This window comes from Macrobrachium nipponense, chromosome 23 (assembly GCF_015104395.2).
Source record: "Macrobrachium nipponense isolate FS-2020 chromosome 23, ASM1510439v2, whole genome shotgun sequence".
NCBI classification, from domain to species: Eukaryota; Metazoa; Arthropoda; class Malacostraca; order Decapoda; family Palaemonidae; genus Macrobrachium; species Macrobrachium nipponense.
In genome coordinates this window covers 23,113,252-23,129,508 of record NC_061090.1, presented here as the reverse complement: position 1 = coordinate 23,129,508, position 16,257 = coordinate 23,113,252, and the positions used below count along the sequence as shown (strand labels likewise).

Below are 16,257 nucleotides of genomic sequence, written 5' to 3'. Positions count from 1 at the left end.
GTCATTTCTTTGATAAGTGATATATGCGCTCATGTTTCCCATTATAGTGAAGTCGACTTAATATTTGATCAAAACACAGCTTGTGTTTACCGGTGTCATTTGCTAAATGCAGCCTACCAAAACGGGGCTTTTGCATACTTTGTAATGATTTTTTCAATTAGTGAACGTGTATTAGCGGACACAATTCTTGTCGTAGTTATACTCTTGCATATGCTGTATGGATGGAATTAGATTATTTTATGATATCATGTAACGAATTATACCGGTAACAGAAAGGATTTACTCCTAAAAAGTCTCAAATCACAGAGGAAATATTGTTGTGTAAATATAATAGAAAGAAAAATATAGTCCTTATCATGATAGCAGTCGTAAGGGGAGATAATAGTTAGAAGTGAAAAAATGAGGCTTCATCTTACTTATAAATCCTCTAGAACTTACCAAGATTTTTCTAGTCTAAATTTAAATGAAAGTGATACTTTTTCAGAGAGCAATAAGCATAATAAAAAAAACATTCAGACACTGAAATTCGTGAAATTCACAATTTCTAGAGCTCGATACTATATTCTTTAACTTCACCTCAGTTTTGCTTTTACATATAATGTAATAACTTTAACTTATTTATTTATTTATCTTTTCAGCTTTGTATTGTTATCTAAGAAGTGCAAAGTGCATGCAAAATGGCAGTGACTGGTTAAGTGTATATATAGGGGTCTACAGTAAAGGCTGGTGAGATTTATGAGTATGCTTAAGTAACAATTAATATTAAGAACATTTTTCTGTACGGGGAGTTCATCCACGATTAACTTGTTTAAGTACTATGTATGTGGCAATAACTATTGTCCTTTTTTTTATCGGAGGTCACCCACTTTTAAGGAAAATGTAATAATAATAATAATAATAATAATAATAATAATAATAATAATAATAATAATAATAATAATAATAATAATAATAATAATAATAATAATAATAATAATTAAAATAATAATAATAATAATAATAATAATAAATTATAATGTACTAGCTTTTTTTCATAAAACTTTTCGGTTTCTTCAAGTGGATAATATTGCTCACAAACTTCCTTATTATAGAAACAATACAAGAACTTGACCGCCTTTTGGGGGGCTGTATGATGACCTCGGTTTCATGAGAAGTGCTCGTTTGTTTTGGTGTTGGCAAAACCAGAATTTTAGTCAATAAAAATGGTAAGCATTTTTAATATACGCGTTAATTTGGGAATATAAGGCATTAGTAGCCAATCAGAGATATGTGTGGGGTCCGCCATCGAAAGTTATTAGCATGAAATTGGAGAGTTTTGTCGTAAATGGAAATTTATTCGAAGCCATTTTCGACTTTCATTGTCAAACTGAGGTTTGCCTGTCGATGGAAAGCCGTCGTTGAAATTCAGTGGCTAACGCCGCGAAAACTGCCCAGAAGCAAAGATAATGTCTGAATTGCTTTAAATGTCGTTATTGCTACCCACTCTGCTGGAAGCTGCTTGTGTGACTGACATCTAATTGCCATAGGCTTAGGCTTACCGAAGTTAGGTTAGGCTTTCACTTAATGTAGGTATGCAAGCGTGCATTTTGTGAAAGCATGGTGTAATTTTGCTTGAAAGACCATTATAAAATGTTTAAATGCACTTTATTATTGATTTAGTCATTGCTTTGAATTTTGTGAGGGCTTTTGACATCAGATTTTGATTGATCATGGTGACTCAGCAGCATTAGGCTATCAGGTCTAAAGGGCCCCATACACTTAATGATTGTCTGTATCATTTGCAAAAACATTGTGTATGGGCTTGTCTGAATGCAAAAGTGGGCAGAGTTTTGAGTCTGAACAATTTCGGCAGGAATCTGTCATGACAAGGTTGCTGGCTTGTGACTTACCTAGTCTGTCGTGCAATGTCTGTGTTTGTCTGCCTATATAATGCTACAGTGCGTCTGCTCTAAAGATGATGCCACATCTTCCCAAGACAAAACTTTTGTTTAGTGAAATCGGTGCGGAGATAGGGTAGAACACCACGGTAGGCCAACCCTCATCACGGTGGACGGGTCTTATTCACTCGATATTTAATTGGTGAAACAAGAATACAATTGCAACTCTAAGCATACCATTTAAAAGACTGAAGTTTCGTCAACATAATGTGATATATGAAAGCCCCATACGAACTAAAATAAGCATGTGAGCTCTTCGTAAAATATGTTTTCAAGGCAGTTTTGAAATCCAATGTGGCGGCAATCGTGTGGCTGGCTGGTCTAACCACGGACAATCCACCATCTTTCCCAGCCTTCCCAGCACTCATTTAAACAATGTTAGTGTATATATGTAACATTTATTGATCTTACTCAAGATTGCAGTTGTAATCAGCACAATTAAACAACGTTTTGTTGCCTATATTAGTGAAAGTATGAAACTTTTTATTCCCGGGGTCATGGTTTGAACTTAATTCATTTTTACCTTGAAATCGGTGGTTTCTATCCTTACTGCCATCACAACTGAAACTCCACAGTGCTTATTTGATTGTAATTATACACATTTTGGTCTTAATTCACTCCATATTGCACTTGAACCACGTTGCTGTTCCTGGTTCTTAAGCACTCACTCCGCAAACACAGTTACAAGCAGCAGACAACTACATTTTACGAGGTGCAAAGCTTTATTCCCTTAATTGTTTACTTTACTCATTATTTAGTTTAACTTTACTTCAAAATGTTTATTTAATTCATGTCTATTATCCCTTTTTTGCAACCAAATTAACCCCAAAAAATTACAAATATTTAGGATGTATACTTACGAGCAGACGACGCGAGGATAAATGACTCATTGTTTACAATCTAGTGGAGCGTCACACATACGACAATGCATTTACAAACTGTTTCCATGAATTCTTGTGGTCATAGTAATGCAGTAATGATAAAATTGCTGTAATATGTATATATACTACAAATAGATACGCTAATTTCACTTATATGCCCAGTTTTGTGTAAGTCTTATACCCAGTTTGGAGGGTAAACACATACCAGTTGACAACACTGATAAACAATTGAAGAGCGCAAAACGCCACAAAGAATGCCGTAGTCCCCTTGAATAAGTGCTGGTAAGAGGTCGGAGATACGATTGTTGTGATGAAAGTGCCCCAGCGTCTATGGGTACAAGTGGTGTCCGGATTTAGCACAGGAAATGGGAAGTTTGTTGACACAGCGACTCCGCAAACATCGAGATGGAGTCAATCTTCTAAACTTTTTTAATCGTAAGTAAAAATTTCGAAAGAGTTTTGGGGTTGTGGACACTGCGTTGGCCACCCTTTTCATTACCCTCTGTTTAAATCTTAAAATGTGGCCTTAATTTCTAACTTTGGAGAAAATACTTTCTTCGAAAGGAGAGTAGAGGTCTTGAGCTCCTTCTCTCACCACCAACAACTCATGACTAATGACCATCTCCGGTGTCAGGACGTGTTAAAAGTAATTTTTCGGAGGGTGGCCTAGCCGTGGTAGTCGGTGAGTTGGTCAGTCCACGCGGTTGTTTACCCTACTACCACACCTTACTAGGTTTGGCTACTTAAAATTTATGTTGAAAATGAATGCCCTGTTTAGTACATGCCCCGTGTAGATGAACATAAAACATAGGGTAAATGACTGAGCGGTGTCATAGTAGTGGCCACCGATCCCAAAATGCAGCCACCTTCCCTGAAAAGTAACTTGAATTCGCTGCCATGAGCATCAGTCAAGCGTTTTTTCATGAAGTGCCCACGTTCCAAGAGAGGTGGCCACTGTGTCACCATTCGGTCACTTACCCTATAACAATGATGATAAATACTATAAATATAAAAAAAAGATGGTGAAAAGGTGGTAAATATTTAGATCCTTGTACTTGACGTCATCTCCTCTATTTTCTAGAGCTCTCTGTCTCGCTCTCCAACCACTCCAACTCCCCATTTCCAGCCTTAAGTGGTTTGACAGGCAAAATTGTATAAAATAAAATAATCAAAATCCTTGAAATATAAACATTGGTATTGGAGCCAGGAATCATAAATGCAGTTTCCATTAGCCATGCATTTATGCATTTAATAATGATTTTTTTAAGGTGATTAATGATGTTATCTAACATAACTAAAGCATCTTGAGATTACCAAGATGGGACTTTACCCTTTGTCTCAAAGTATCTTGATGTTTGGTTGTAGAAACTAGACAGCTAATGTGTTAAGTAAAATTTTAACCCTAACTCTTGTTTTCAGCTAATTCAGCAAAGGTGCTATCCATATTGAAAATTAATAGCTGTAGCATTCAATGATACAGTTGAGGATGAGGAATTGATAAAAAAGTAATACTGTACAAATGAAAGTCGTAAGACAAAAGACCAATCGGAAGGTGTTGCAAGGGCACAGGTGGAAATATATACAAGATGGGAATTTTATAATATAAAGAGAATGGAGAGAACTCATGTCTAAACCCATGAAAGGGAAATTTGATGTTTAACTACTATACAGTTTTACTGTTAAACATGGAAGTATTTCATTATATGTGCTATATGCATTTTTTGATTGGAGAAGTTATCAAAAAGTGCAGTACACCAAAATCCATCTTTGGTTAGTAATGATAATTCTAGGGACTTTGTTCTTTAGTGTAATTTTTTTTTTTAGGCATTTATCAGTTTTGAATTTAGTTGCTAGACTGTCTTATAAATATTTGTCCAATGCCCCGTGTAGCTAAGTATTCATTAGTGAAAATGTTCCTGTTTTAGTTTTTATAAAACAATTTATAGAATTTTATGATTTATTACAGTTCCGAAACCAGTACGACAATGATGTTACTGTGTGGTCACCTCAGGGTCGTCTCCACCAGGTAAGTTGTTTCTTGTTTGACTGACTTTTATATGAATGTAGAGAGAGTTTTTAATTATTTTTCATGTGCTGTGTACCTTGGTGTGTTGTCCTTGAGATTTCATGCTATGCTTTCAAGTAAAGATTTGTTGGCTGATCATAAAATTAGATAATTTCATGATGGGAAAGTATTGTGTTAGCCACTGAAATATTTATATATGTAGTTGTTACTGTTGTTCTAAGTCTGCTGAATTTGATCCAGTTTCTGTGTATGAAAAATTCAGGACATACGGAGTATATTTTCATTGACATTACAGTCCTGCATATTTTTTAGGAAACTTTATGCTAGGTTCAGATATTTTTTTGTCTTTCCATGTAATTTTTTACTCATTCAATTGCACTGTACATGAGTTTAAGTAGCTGTTGTTTTCCAGGTTGAATATGCCATGGAAGCTGTGAAACAAGGCTCAGCCACCGTAGGTGTCAAGAGTACGTCCCATGCAGTTCTTGTAGCTTTGAAGAGAGCATCCTCTGAACTGGCCGCACATCAAAAAAAGATAATGCCTATTGATGAGCATATTGCTGTTTCTATTTCAGGTGAGAGAAAAATTTATGGAAGTTGTCTTTCCCATATAATGTATTCGAATAATTTTAGAATGAGGCCAATAGCGTAAAGAGTAATTCCACAATGGTAAAGGAAATACAGACACCATCCTACTTAGAAAGATCCTGAGATACAAATAAACGGGATCACATCAAAATTGTTTAGATCGCTCCCTTTTGTACCCATGAATTCAAATTTTAGTTTGTGTTTTAGGATGAAAAATTGTACAGTATGTACTGTATTGATTTTGTATCATACTGTGCTTAAATAGGTATGAAAAGACAGTAACCAACTTACACAAGCAGTTCCACATGCAAATAGCTGTCTGGAACATAACTCATTTGTAAGTGGGGTAATGTCTTATACATCTTACATTGGCAGAGAGTTATTTTGTGAAAAGAATGGGAGTTTTGTCACAATAGCAATATCCTTGCCTTCCCAAATGTTCAAGGGATGGGAAAGCTAAGGCTTATTTTTTAGTATTTTTGAGTGTTTCACAACTTTTAGATTTGGGTAAATCATTCCCAGAGATCTGAATTGCCATCAACAGTAGGGTATTTTCTTCTTTAAAAAATGGGAAATGATGAAAATATTCAGTATTTTTTAATTTGATTAATGGTACCCTATTTAATCATTATGTTATTGGAATGTACAGCTTTTTTAACTTGTAAAATTTTGAATTACAGTATGTATTACGCTCAGGAAAACTGATGTTAAATTTTTCATCTAGGTCTTACTGCAGATGCTCGAGTATTGTCAAGATTTATGCGCACAGAGTGCTTAAATGAGCACTTCAGTCATAATCAGACATTGTCATTGAATAAATTAATGGAGCGTGTTGGCACTAAAATGCAAGTTGCCACCCAGCGGTATGACAAAAGACCATATGGTGTTGGTCTCCTGCTTGCTGGTTATGACGTAAGTGTTGTTTGATCTCTTTTTCTGTGTTTGAGAAGTTTTGTGTTTGTTTAATATTGTCCAAGACACTTGTGGTTCAGTGTTAGGGCATACCTATCTTATTCATAATTGTTGGATTACTCTGAAATGATTGTCATTTTATTTTCATTAAAGATACTAAAGGAAGGTTTTAGTTAATAGAAGATTTATCAAGCAGATTCTTTTAAGCTTTGAAGCTTGTTTTTGAGAGGCACCAGAAGTTTGGAGAGAATTGGTGTTGGAGATAGGCTGAATAACAGGAAATATGTAAGCTGAATAACAGGAAATATGTAAGCAATATTGCCACATTAAATAGTGTGGAGGTTGAGCAGCAGCCCATTAGAAAGTCAAGAGCAGGATGCTTGTCAATTGGTGTTTGTTTTCTTACAGCAAATTTGCAGAAGACTCAGCAGATGTTGTCTGGTGAAAAATACTATGTTCTGTTTTATAAAGAAAATTTATGCTTAATTTTATGTTATGATTTATTGTAATTAGATTGGTTTACCAAAATCATTAAGTTACATTTTCTTTAATGAGTGGTGAAAGTACTAGCAAGGTGAATTCAAAGAAGTAGGATAGGTGGATGGTAAAAGATCAGTAGAAATGGCTGACTAGTACCTCTGTGACACTGAATCGATTGTACATGCTTTGAGATGCTCACGAAAGGTGGCATTGTTTGTATGAAGTTGATTTTGCTGTTTCTATCAAGTAGCATCTAAACAAGCATCTGCCCTTCATGTCCTATATTCACTTTGGAAATCATTATGTAATCAGATTTTGCAGTTCATTATCATCCTTCCCATTTTTGCCAAGTATGTGAAATCTATTCATGACCCCATTTTCCAATATATAATTTCTCCCTCCAGCAAGAAACAACTTGCTTTTTTCAAGGTTGAGCCCACTTGTTTCCATCTTTCTTGTTCCCATCAGGTTAAGCTGGATAAGAGCATTAGGTGGTTTTTATTAAGAGTACCACTGTGCTACATCTATGAACACCTTAAGGTTCTCTTAAAGTAATTGTTCTAGAATGAGAAGGGAAATTGGAGCAGAGTAAACTCGATGAATTTAGATGGGTAGATGAGAAGATGAAAAATAAAAGGCTGCAAGTTATGGACTTGGTGTTAATGAGACTACAAAGGAAACTGCAGAAGTTATATACTTAGAGCAGATCTCTCCTCTCCTTAAGGTCTTTGTTGTGTCATCTTGACAGTAGTATTGGCTTGTCTTTCATTTATGATTTAGTGGTAGCAAAAACTGTTTGTCAGGTAAATTCATCCTTAGCTTTTATGTAGGGACATAGTTCAGCCTCAGACCATCATTATGTGCCAGTGGATTACAGTTCATATTTCAACCACATAGTGTCTGAAGAAAATACAGGTTAATAATCTCATAATGTATAATGTGAAGAATTTATTGTAAGCAGTTTTCAAGACTGAGTTAATTGATTTAACATTATAAGAGTATAGTGTAAAAGTGGTCATAGTGAAGGTCTGAGAACTATCTGACTGGGTTTGTACATCCAACTTTAACATTAGGGAGTTCTAGGTTTACTGTACTATATTAAATGGAAAGTCATTATCTGGCAGATTCTGAATTTTTGGATAGTGCAAACTACTTTCTATGTAATAAGGGTTATGATGATTCTTCTTTAATCAGCATTACTGGGTGGTTTGGTAATACATAATAACAAGTTCATAATATTTTGTCATCTTGTAGAATAGAATTAAATATATAGTTATCACATAATGGTGATTCCAATTTTTTGTTTAAAATAATGAATCATTGCATTTTCATTTCAGGAGGATGGTCCTCATGTCTATCAAACTTGCCCATCAGCTAATTACTATGATTGCAAGGCCATGGCCATTGGCGCTCGCTCACAGAGTGCTAGAACTTACTTGGAGCGTCACCTGGATGAATTTTCTGCAGCTACACGAGAAGAACTGATCAGACATGCACTGCGGGCTCTGCGCGACACACTTCCAAATGATGTGGAGTTGACAAATAAGGTATAGCTCAACATTCTAGACCTATTCAGAATTTTTTTTCCATGCAATCTAAACTAATACCAAAACTTTGCTGGGCATTTAGTTTTATATCTAAGCGAGGAAAAAGGGGACATTTGATTTGAAAACACTTGAGATGATGGGAAGCTCATTTATAGCAATGTAATTTCAAAACAGTAACAAAGATTAATGAAAACTGTCTAGAGATTTGTAACATGAAAACTTTGAAAAGGGATATTTTTTGAGAAAGTACAGACATTCAGTATTGAAGGTCCACGTGACTGGATTAAGATAACACAAAATGGTGTGACCCTACCTACTTCAAGCAGCAATGGCTCACAATGATGCCTGAGAGTCAATGAAAGTATTGAGGAAAGATGAAAGGAATCATTCTCTTAGACAGAAGAATTATTGATTTGTATACATAATCAGGTGTTACAGAGCAAATTAAAGATATCTGAGTGAGAAGTGACTTTGTCTGAGATGCGGATTGGGCTATTGTTAGAACGTACCTGTAAAAATAATCTTTCTGTTCGGAGAATAAATTATTTCATGTTCTCTAACAACACAATCTCAAATCAGGATGGTGTTATCACACCAAATTACTGGATGCCTGTTTACCAGCCCGAGAAGAGTCTACTTAAGACTCAGAGGTCTGGAAAAACTAAGCCCTATTAATAATAATAATAATAACTGGATGCCTGTAATAAGGAACATATTGCCTCAGCAGGTAATTGTAGACTACATGTAGGTATGTCAGTTTTTTATTGAGTGCATAGTGATAAGTGATCAGGCTGTTGTATCTGAATATTATTAGAAACTTTGTAGCCTTGTTATTTTCAGAATATTAAGGAAAGGCATAAGGTTTAAGATCCATATCTGAAATAAGCCTAAACTTTCAAAAAGGATAACCACAGTATATGTTTTAGAATTGCAGCATAGCAGTTGTTGGAAAAGGGGAGAATTTGAACATCTATGATGATGATGATGTGAACCCCTACCTCGAAGGATTGGACCAAGAGGAACGCCGTGGTGGTGCAGGAACTAGCAGGGATGCCCCAGCTGCTGCTGAGGGAGAAGGTGATGGTGAAGAAGGCAGCTCTGCACCTCCACCACCTCCATCTGATGACCAGCCATCAGTTAGTTGACCCTCTCATCAATTTTTTCTATCATATTAACAGTTAAAAAGTAATTTGACAGGGTTGTTTATGGCAATTATATACAGGTGTTAGTGATCATATTGCTGGATTAGTTTCGAAGTACAAGGAATGGAGTTGCAGCCACTATAATTGCAGTACACTTTTGTTCACCAGCTTTGGTCCTTTCTGCATTTTACTTTTTATCTGTTCCTTTTAGTCATTTTTGTTCCAGCTGTTATCTCTCGTAAATTAGTCCTTTGAGCAATCCTGTAAGTTCTAAAAATGGGACATTGTAGCCTTTTTTTACTACAGTCTTAATGATGCTAATAATAACAATGCTGTAATGATGGTAAATAGTAATGTTATTGTAATTTCTCCTTTCAGGGTGATGCCATGGAAACAGATTAATGAACAATAATTTGTGCTAAGTAAGGGACATTAAAATATTTTGTATGATGCGTTAGACTTTGCCACATCTACAGTGAGAAGCCCATTATCTCTGAAGCTGCCGTAATTTTTATGTTTTTTTCAAATTTGAGGATTCATTTCTATTTCTCCAAATATTTATGTAAGTTAAATCATGTTATTACTATATTATACTGTTTTTCCACAAGAAATATAGATTAATCTTACAGTTCTTGTTTGTTTTCCTCAGTCATCTGAAATTTCCTCTTGGTTATTTCCCAATATCTTAGGTATTATTAGATTGAGGGTTTTAAGCATATTGTAGTATGGTGGGTTAACACTGTAGGCATATCTCCTGTTTACTTTTTTTAAAGGATTCCAGTGGAAATCATGTTGACTAATATTGTTTGAAGGCTTGTCTTGATATCTGAGTTAATTCACGTATATTTTTGTGTCAGCATATTAACATCATCATTTGCTCTCTTTTCTGCTCCAGTCGTAACTCGAATAAGCAACTATACGTACATGTAATGCAGTTATATCACAAGGCTGCTGTCACACCAAAGTAATGTTTCACCAAATGAGTCTCAAGGAGCAAGACCTTGTGCTGGCAAAATTTAGCAGCAAAAGTCTTGAATTTCTGTACTCAGATCTGGGTTCTTACTGTGTTACAATTAAGTACAATGACAGAAAGTAATCCTAGTATTAAGCCTCTATAGAGACAAGACAGACTGGAAATAATAAATCCTTTGTTTTTAAGGTAAGCATCTTATTGACTAAGTTTTCCTTACCCCAATTTCTGAAGTTCCTATATACAGGTAGTAGTGTATTATCTACTTTTAATGATACATTGACCAAGAAAAGTTTACATGTATATTGTTCTTTCACTTAGTACACTATTATGTGTAATGTTGGTCAGGTTTCTGCTGCAAATGTGTAATTTGAAAAAAAAAAAAATCAGTCGAGGAAACGTGGCTCAAATTGTCTTCATTTTCAGAGTATCCACCAGTTGAATTTTTACAGAGTTGCAGTTCATTAGAGAAAATACAAAAAATTGCTTAAATAATGGCAAATAAATTAAACTTTTTTTGACACTATTGTTGTTTTACATATCCTTGAACTTATAAGATTACTATTGTACAAACTATGTTCTGAAAGTTTAGGGATGTGTAAGACAATACAAAATCAGTAATATACATATTTTTCTTCAGGAACACATTTATGTCTATTCCTCCATGAAGAATAACAACGCTGTAGATTAATTTTGACTATAATGTATCGTTGTGTCTTTTCTATACATGTCAAGTCATTTTTTTGTTTTATGCAATGTAACTGCTTCTGCTCATATAGATCCATTATTAAATTGATATACTGGATACAGTAGAGCAAAGGGAAAATGGCTGCTGTGTCCTTTAATGTTATGTCTTGAAGCCATGACTGACATGTTGTAAGTAGTACTGAGCATTATTTATTTAGTTTGAAGCCTTGTTGAAGCCATTGCCTGGGCTTTATCCGTAAATGCCATGAAACTGTCCATCCCAGCTGCTTTTGTAACTACTGTCATGAACTTCCCAATCATTCCTATTGCTTTTTTCTCAGTGTTTGTGCAGCTGTTTCTGCTTTCCCTTCTCTGGTTATATCCCATGTATAAGAATTAGTCTTCTAGACAATGACAATGAGTCTAGAAGTGTGATATCAAGCTAGTAAAACTTTCATATCTGATATTCAACATTTAATCCAAACCCAATACAGGTGCTTGGGAAACATCTCTGGCTATCATAAATTAGTGTTATGAGTTGATTACTAATTGAACCTCAGTTCATCTGCTTGAAATGTTATGAAATTCCTGTATGATTCTTTTAATTACAAAATGTTACAGGAGACTTGCAATTTTAGAAAGGCATATTGATGAATTTGATCACCAGTCTTTGTCAAGAGAAGCAGAACTTTACACTTATAAAAGGAAGGACTCAGGTCATGTTGAAATCACAAGAATACAAGTAAGACTGAGATAAACTATTTAGTGAAGTGTATGCAATATTTCCAGGTGAGACTGGAAACATTTGAGTGCAGAAAAGTAGAAAATTGTTGGATGTTTGAAACAAAAGGGATTATGAAGTATGTAGATTTTTTGTTGGATAATATTGTGCATAGCAACAGGTCGCAATGAGTCCTCCAAACAAATCCTATTTCCTAGTAACCTATTGAGGAGTGAAATTTAATGTATTTGATTTTTATTGTTTCCATTAATTCTGAAAATCTGGGTGTATTTGTATGAAGCAAAGACATAAGTCACCTACTTGAAAAATAAGTCAACATAGAATAGCATGTCTAGATACATTTAAGCACATTAGTGATGACACTTTCAGGCAGTATCACTTATTTCTTTCAGTCAGCTGAAGTTCAACATTTAGTTTTATAAGCCTGTATGGATGATTACCCATGAAAGCCTGCAGTGTTTGACATAGACTTCTATTGATCACCTATTGGGGGCAGATTCATGGAGCTAAGAACGTCACCTTTAGAAATAAAAAATTGCTTAAAAGGTTCAGAATTTTGCTGTTTAAGCATTCGGTCACAATGAAGCTTGAGAAGCATTGCAACATTCTCCAAACTTAGCCTTCCATTTACTTGCCAGTTGGTCCAGCGTTTTCCAATGTATGTTTATGAACTTTGCTGTCATAGCTCAGAAGTCCAGCTTACTGGTTGAGATTATTTTCTTAAAGCTTTGAAGATTCAGCGGGAATTCTTGAACATTCTCTGTGGCTATGGTCCTGTAAACCAATTAGCCAATCTCTGTTCTTTTGTTATTTAGAAAAGATGTTTTTGATCAAGATTCTGACACATCCTTCTTTAACCAAAACAATAAGTACTTGTTCAATTGAGATAGGAATATATATATGAGTGTGCTCTCTCTCTCTCTCTCTCTCTCTCTCTCTCTCTCTCTCTCAGGATAGATGAGATTGAAATGATCTGCAAGATATGACAGTTTGGTGCCATCGGCCTAAACTGTAGAGGGTTCTCACACTCTTATCTTTTTCTCTCGCAACAGGTAATTTTTCTCACACTTTAGGACTCTGGATTTCAGTGTGATGTATTTCCTCATGTACCAGACCTATAACATTTTTTTTTTATATAAATTTCAGTCCCTTTTGGGGGTTAGTAGCATCAATTTTTACTCTACCTCCTTTCATATTCTCTTTCTTCCAAATTACTTTCCACCCCGAACTAACAATTGTTTCGTGGTGTAACAGATTTTCCTTCTGTTACGCCTTTCAGACCTTTTACCCTCAATTTTCATTTCAGCACTGAATGACCTCATAGGTCCCAGTGCTTGGCCTTTGGCTTAAGTCTTATTTTCTTATCCCATGCATTTCGCTAACCCTAGTTAATGGTCTGTTACAAGGCAGGGGGACTGAAGAATGCTCCCAGCATTCTTTCATTTATATTTAAGACCAGCATGCGTTCAGTTGATTAGGAAGTCTTTTGTAAGCATCTGTAACCCCCATTAGTTGCCTTGGTGTCTTCAGATGTGACGTGTCAGCATCCTCCGAGGTTAGTACCAGCTTGTTTATACAATACTCTGCTGATTTGGTATATGTACCTACTAAAAATCACCGATACCCGTTGTGTGTGTGTGTGTGTGTGTGTGATGGAGGGAGCTCCAGTAAATTGAACATGTGAGCGTTAAGTAAATGACGTGAAATAGTGCTGAAAGGCTAGTTAGAAGTGTAGAAGGAAACAAGAATGGATGCGTATTTGTAAATCTATTCAAAGAATGTACTTGATGGAACTCGGATAGATTTTTAGACAAATGTTTTAACACTCGGTTAGGATATAGTTGTAAGAGATAGAGGTAACATCATATTTTGATATGATATAAAAAAGTTGAAAACTAATGTAAAACTGGAAGAATTTGAAGAATATTATTGTATAAGTCTCAGTACATTATGATAGTGTTCCGTGGCAGAGAGGATACAATTGACACTTATGATAGTTAGAAGTTTTATGTAGAAGAGGTCCTGAGGTAAGGGCCAATCAATACCTCATGGATATAAAGTATATGAGTATGGCAAGTTTATCCATTTGAAGGGTATATGGACTAACAACCAATGCTGAGAAACCTGCAATAGGCTTAACGACTAACGAGTGTGGGCGACGGTTGGTCACAATGAGACCGGGAGAGGCAACAGACTGAGTGGAAAGGGATCTCATGAAAAATATATATTTAAAATGTATAATAAAAAACAAATGAAGAATGAATCTGGCTTCCCGCTTTAATCCTCCATCGGCGTATTTTGCCCAGACTTCCAATACGATGCCTAATCGTCTAACGAGAGGAGCATTTAGGAAAAGCCAATATTTTCGGAATAGAGCTTGAGGGTATTAGTGTTGGCTGCGTGCCGTTTCGTGGATTTTTATTTAATTTATTTTTTGGCCAGTTTAAAGGTGAACGTAATTTGTCTATGAGTGATATCATTTTACTTACACCCATGCGTGATTGGTTTTGTGTTTAATAAATCCCGTTTATAATGTGATGTGCACGAAGACTACATAGATACTCTGCTTTTCACGGATATATTCTAAAAAAAAACAAGAGGGTGATTATAAATGCAAGTACAAATATGTTTCTTAGTAAAAAAAAAAATACACAGTGCCATATATAAAACTTTTGCGCCCTCAATTATTGGGCTCAAACAATTCCGAAACAAAGTTTATGCAATGCATGGGTTGTGCTGTATGCCTGAATAAGTTGCGCATGCGTGTTAAGCCGAATTCATAATTCTCTGCGAACTCTCACCTTTATCAGGCAAAAGCGATGTTGTTTTGGCGTTGCTGCTGTTGTTGTTGTTGTTGTTTCCACGTTATTTTTTGTTGTTCCTTGGATTATGAGACGAAGCCGACCTCATTCATGCTTGAGCATAATATTGGTGCTGGGTTATATTTACAAACGGAGTCTTGATGCTTCAACTTTCCTGACCTAGTTATCGAATGCCAAGTTATTTTCGTTTGGATTTTATGATGAGTTCTCTTCACATATTAGTTTCCCTTCCACATAATTTTGGTTATTATCTATGGTAGAGTTTGCTTTGTAAGCGTCTCTTTTTATGAGGTCCATATCAGTGTTTTTACACCCACCTTTTATTAAAACCTTACCGCAGTTATGCAAGCCTAGGCCTATAGGTCGAAACCAACCGTTCACTCTGAGTTAGCGTATTTTTTTTCTTTTTGTGTGATAGGGGAGGGGACCAGCTGCGTTTTCCCATAATAAATTATGTTAATTTTTGCTGATAAAATACCGATAATAATTTACTCGGCAGCTGTCAATATTGTTTAGAATATTTAGTTCTTTATATTTTTTCCGTGATTGCAAGTTTTGCAAATTCTGCTCTATTTCTGTTCTCCCATATTTCCATAATACTTTATTTAATATATATTTGGTTTATGCAAGCTGGCGTTACCGATGTCGTGCATAAAAGAAACTGGGTTTGTTTTCTCGAGTCGTAAAAATCTAAACTTTCGTTTTTTTTGTGAATCCTATTTCTGTTACATCAGAGTTATATCATACTACACTATCTCACATGTATGTACGCATCTCTCTCTCTCTCTCTCTCTCTCTCTCTCTCTCTCTCTCTCTCTCTCCAAGAACGTCATATTTCTATTTCCCCTGATCGTTTGCGTCTATTTTCGGAGCCACCGCGATACGCCATTTCCCTATGTTGAGAATTTAGCTAATTGCCAGATTGGTATTATTATTTTTCCTCTTTTTATAGTCATTCTATATCTAGTCATTCTATATCCTGTGTTGACGATGCCTTTTTTAGGTTTCGAAGCGAATATGAGAGCGTTGCCAAATTGGACTTTTTTTTTTTTTTTTTTCCTTCTGGCGAAGGGAAATTTTCAATCAGGATGCACTGCTGCTATTATTATTATTATTATTATTATTATTATTAATTATTATTATTATTATTATTATTATTATTATTATTATTATCATCGCTAAAACTACAAACAACATTATCTCCATTTCCATCATCAGTTTGCAAAAAATTGAGAGAGAGAGAGAGAGAGAGAGAGAGAGAGAGATCCAGTTTTAGTCAATCACTGAATAATTTCAATTATTTTTGGGAACTGCTGTTTATGACCAGCAATTAACGGGAGCTAAAGGGAGATGAATTGATGAGTCTAATGGCGTACCGTTTTGGAGAAATTACGTCACTCGATTGTTTGTGTCGGTCAAATGAATGAAAGAAAGAAAGAAACAATCAGTTCCTGTTTGTAAATAGAATCCCATCAACCTCTCTTTATGGTGAAGTTATTGTCATTTTTTTTCAATATCTGTAA

General features: G+C 35.2%; 1 protein-coding gene across 1 annotated transcript; it reads left to right on the top strand.

Annotated features, from left to right (window-relative positions):
* Window positions 1–1,104: 1,104 nt before the first annotated feature.
* LOC135199445 (proteasome subunit alpha type-1-like) lies at window positions 1,105–10,144 on the top strand. The gene is made up of 7 exons (XM_064227499.1): window positions 1,105–1,205; window positions 4,785–4,844; window positions 5,257–5,419; window positions 6,157–6,344; window positions 8,162–8,371; window positions 9,298–9,507; window positions 9,892–10,144. Exons 1-7 carry the CDS (start codon window positions 1,203–1,205, stop codon window positions 9,913–9,915), a joined length of 858 nt encoding a protein of 285 aa, XP_064083569.1. The 5' UTR covers window positions 1,105–1,202; the 3' UTR covers window positions 9,916–10,144.
* Window positions 10,145–16,257: the final 6,113 nt, after the last annotated feature.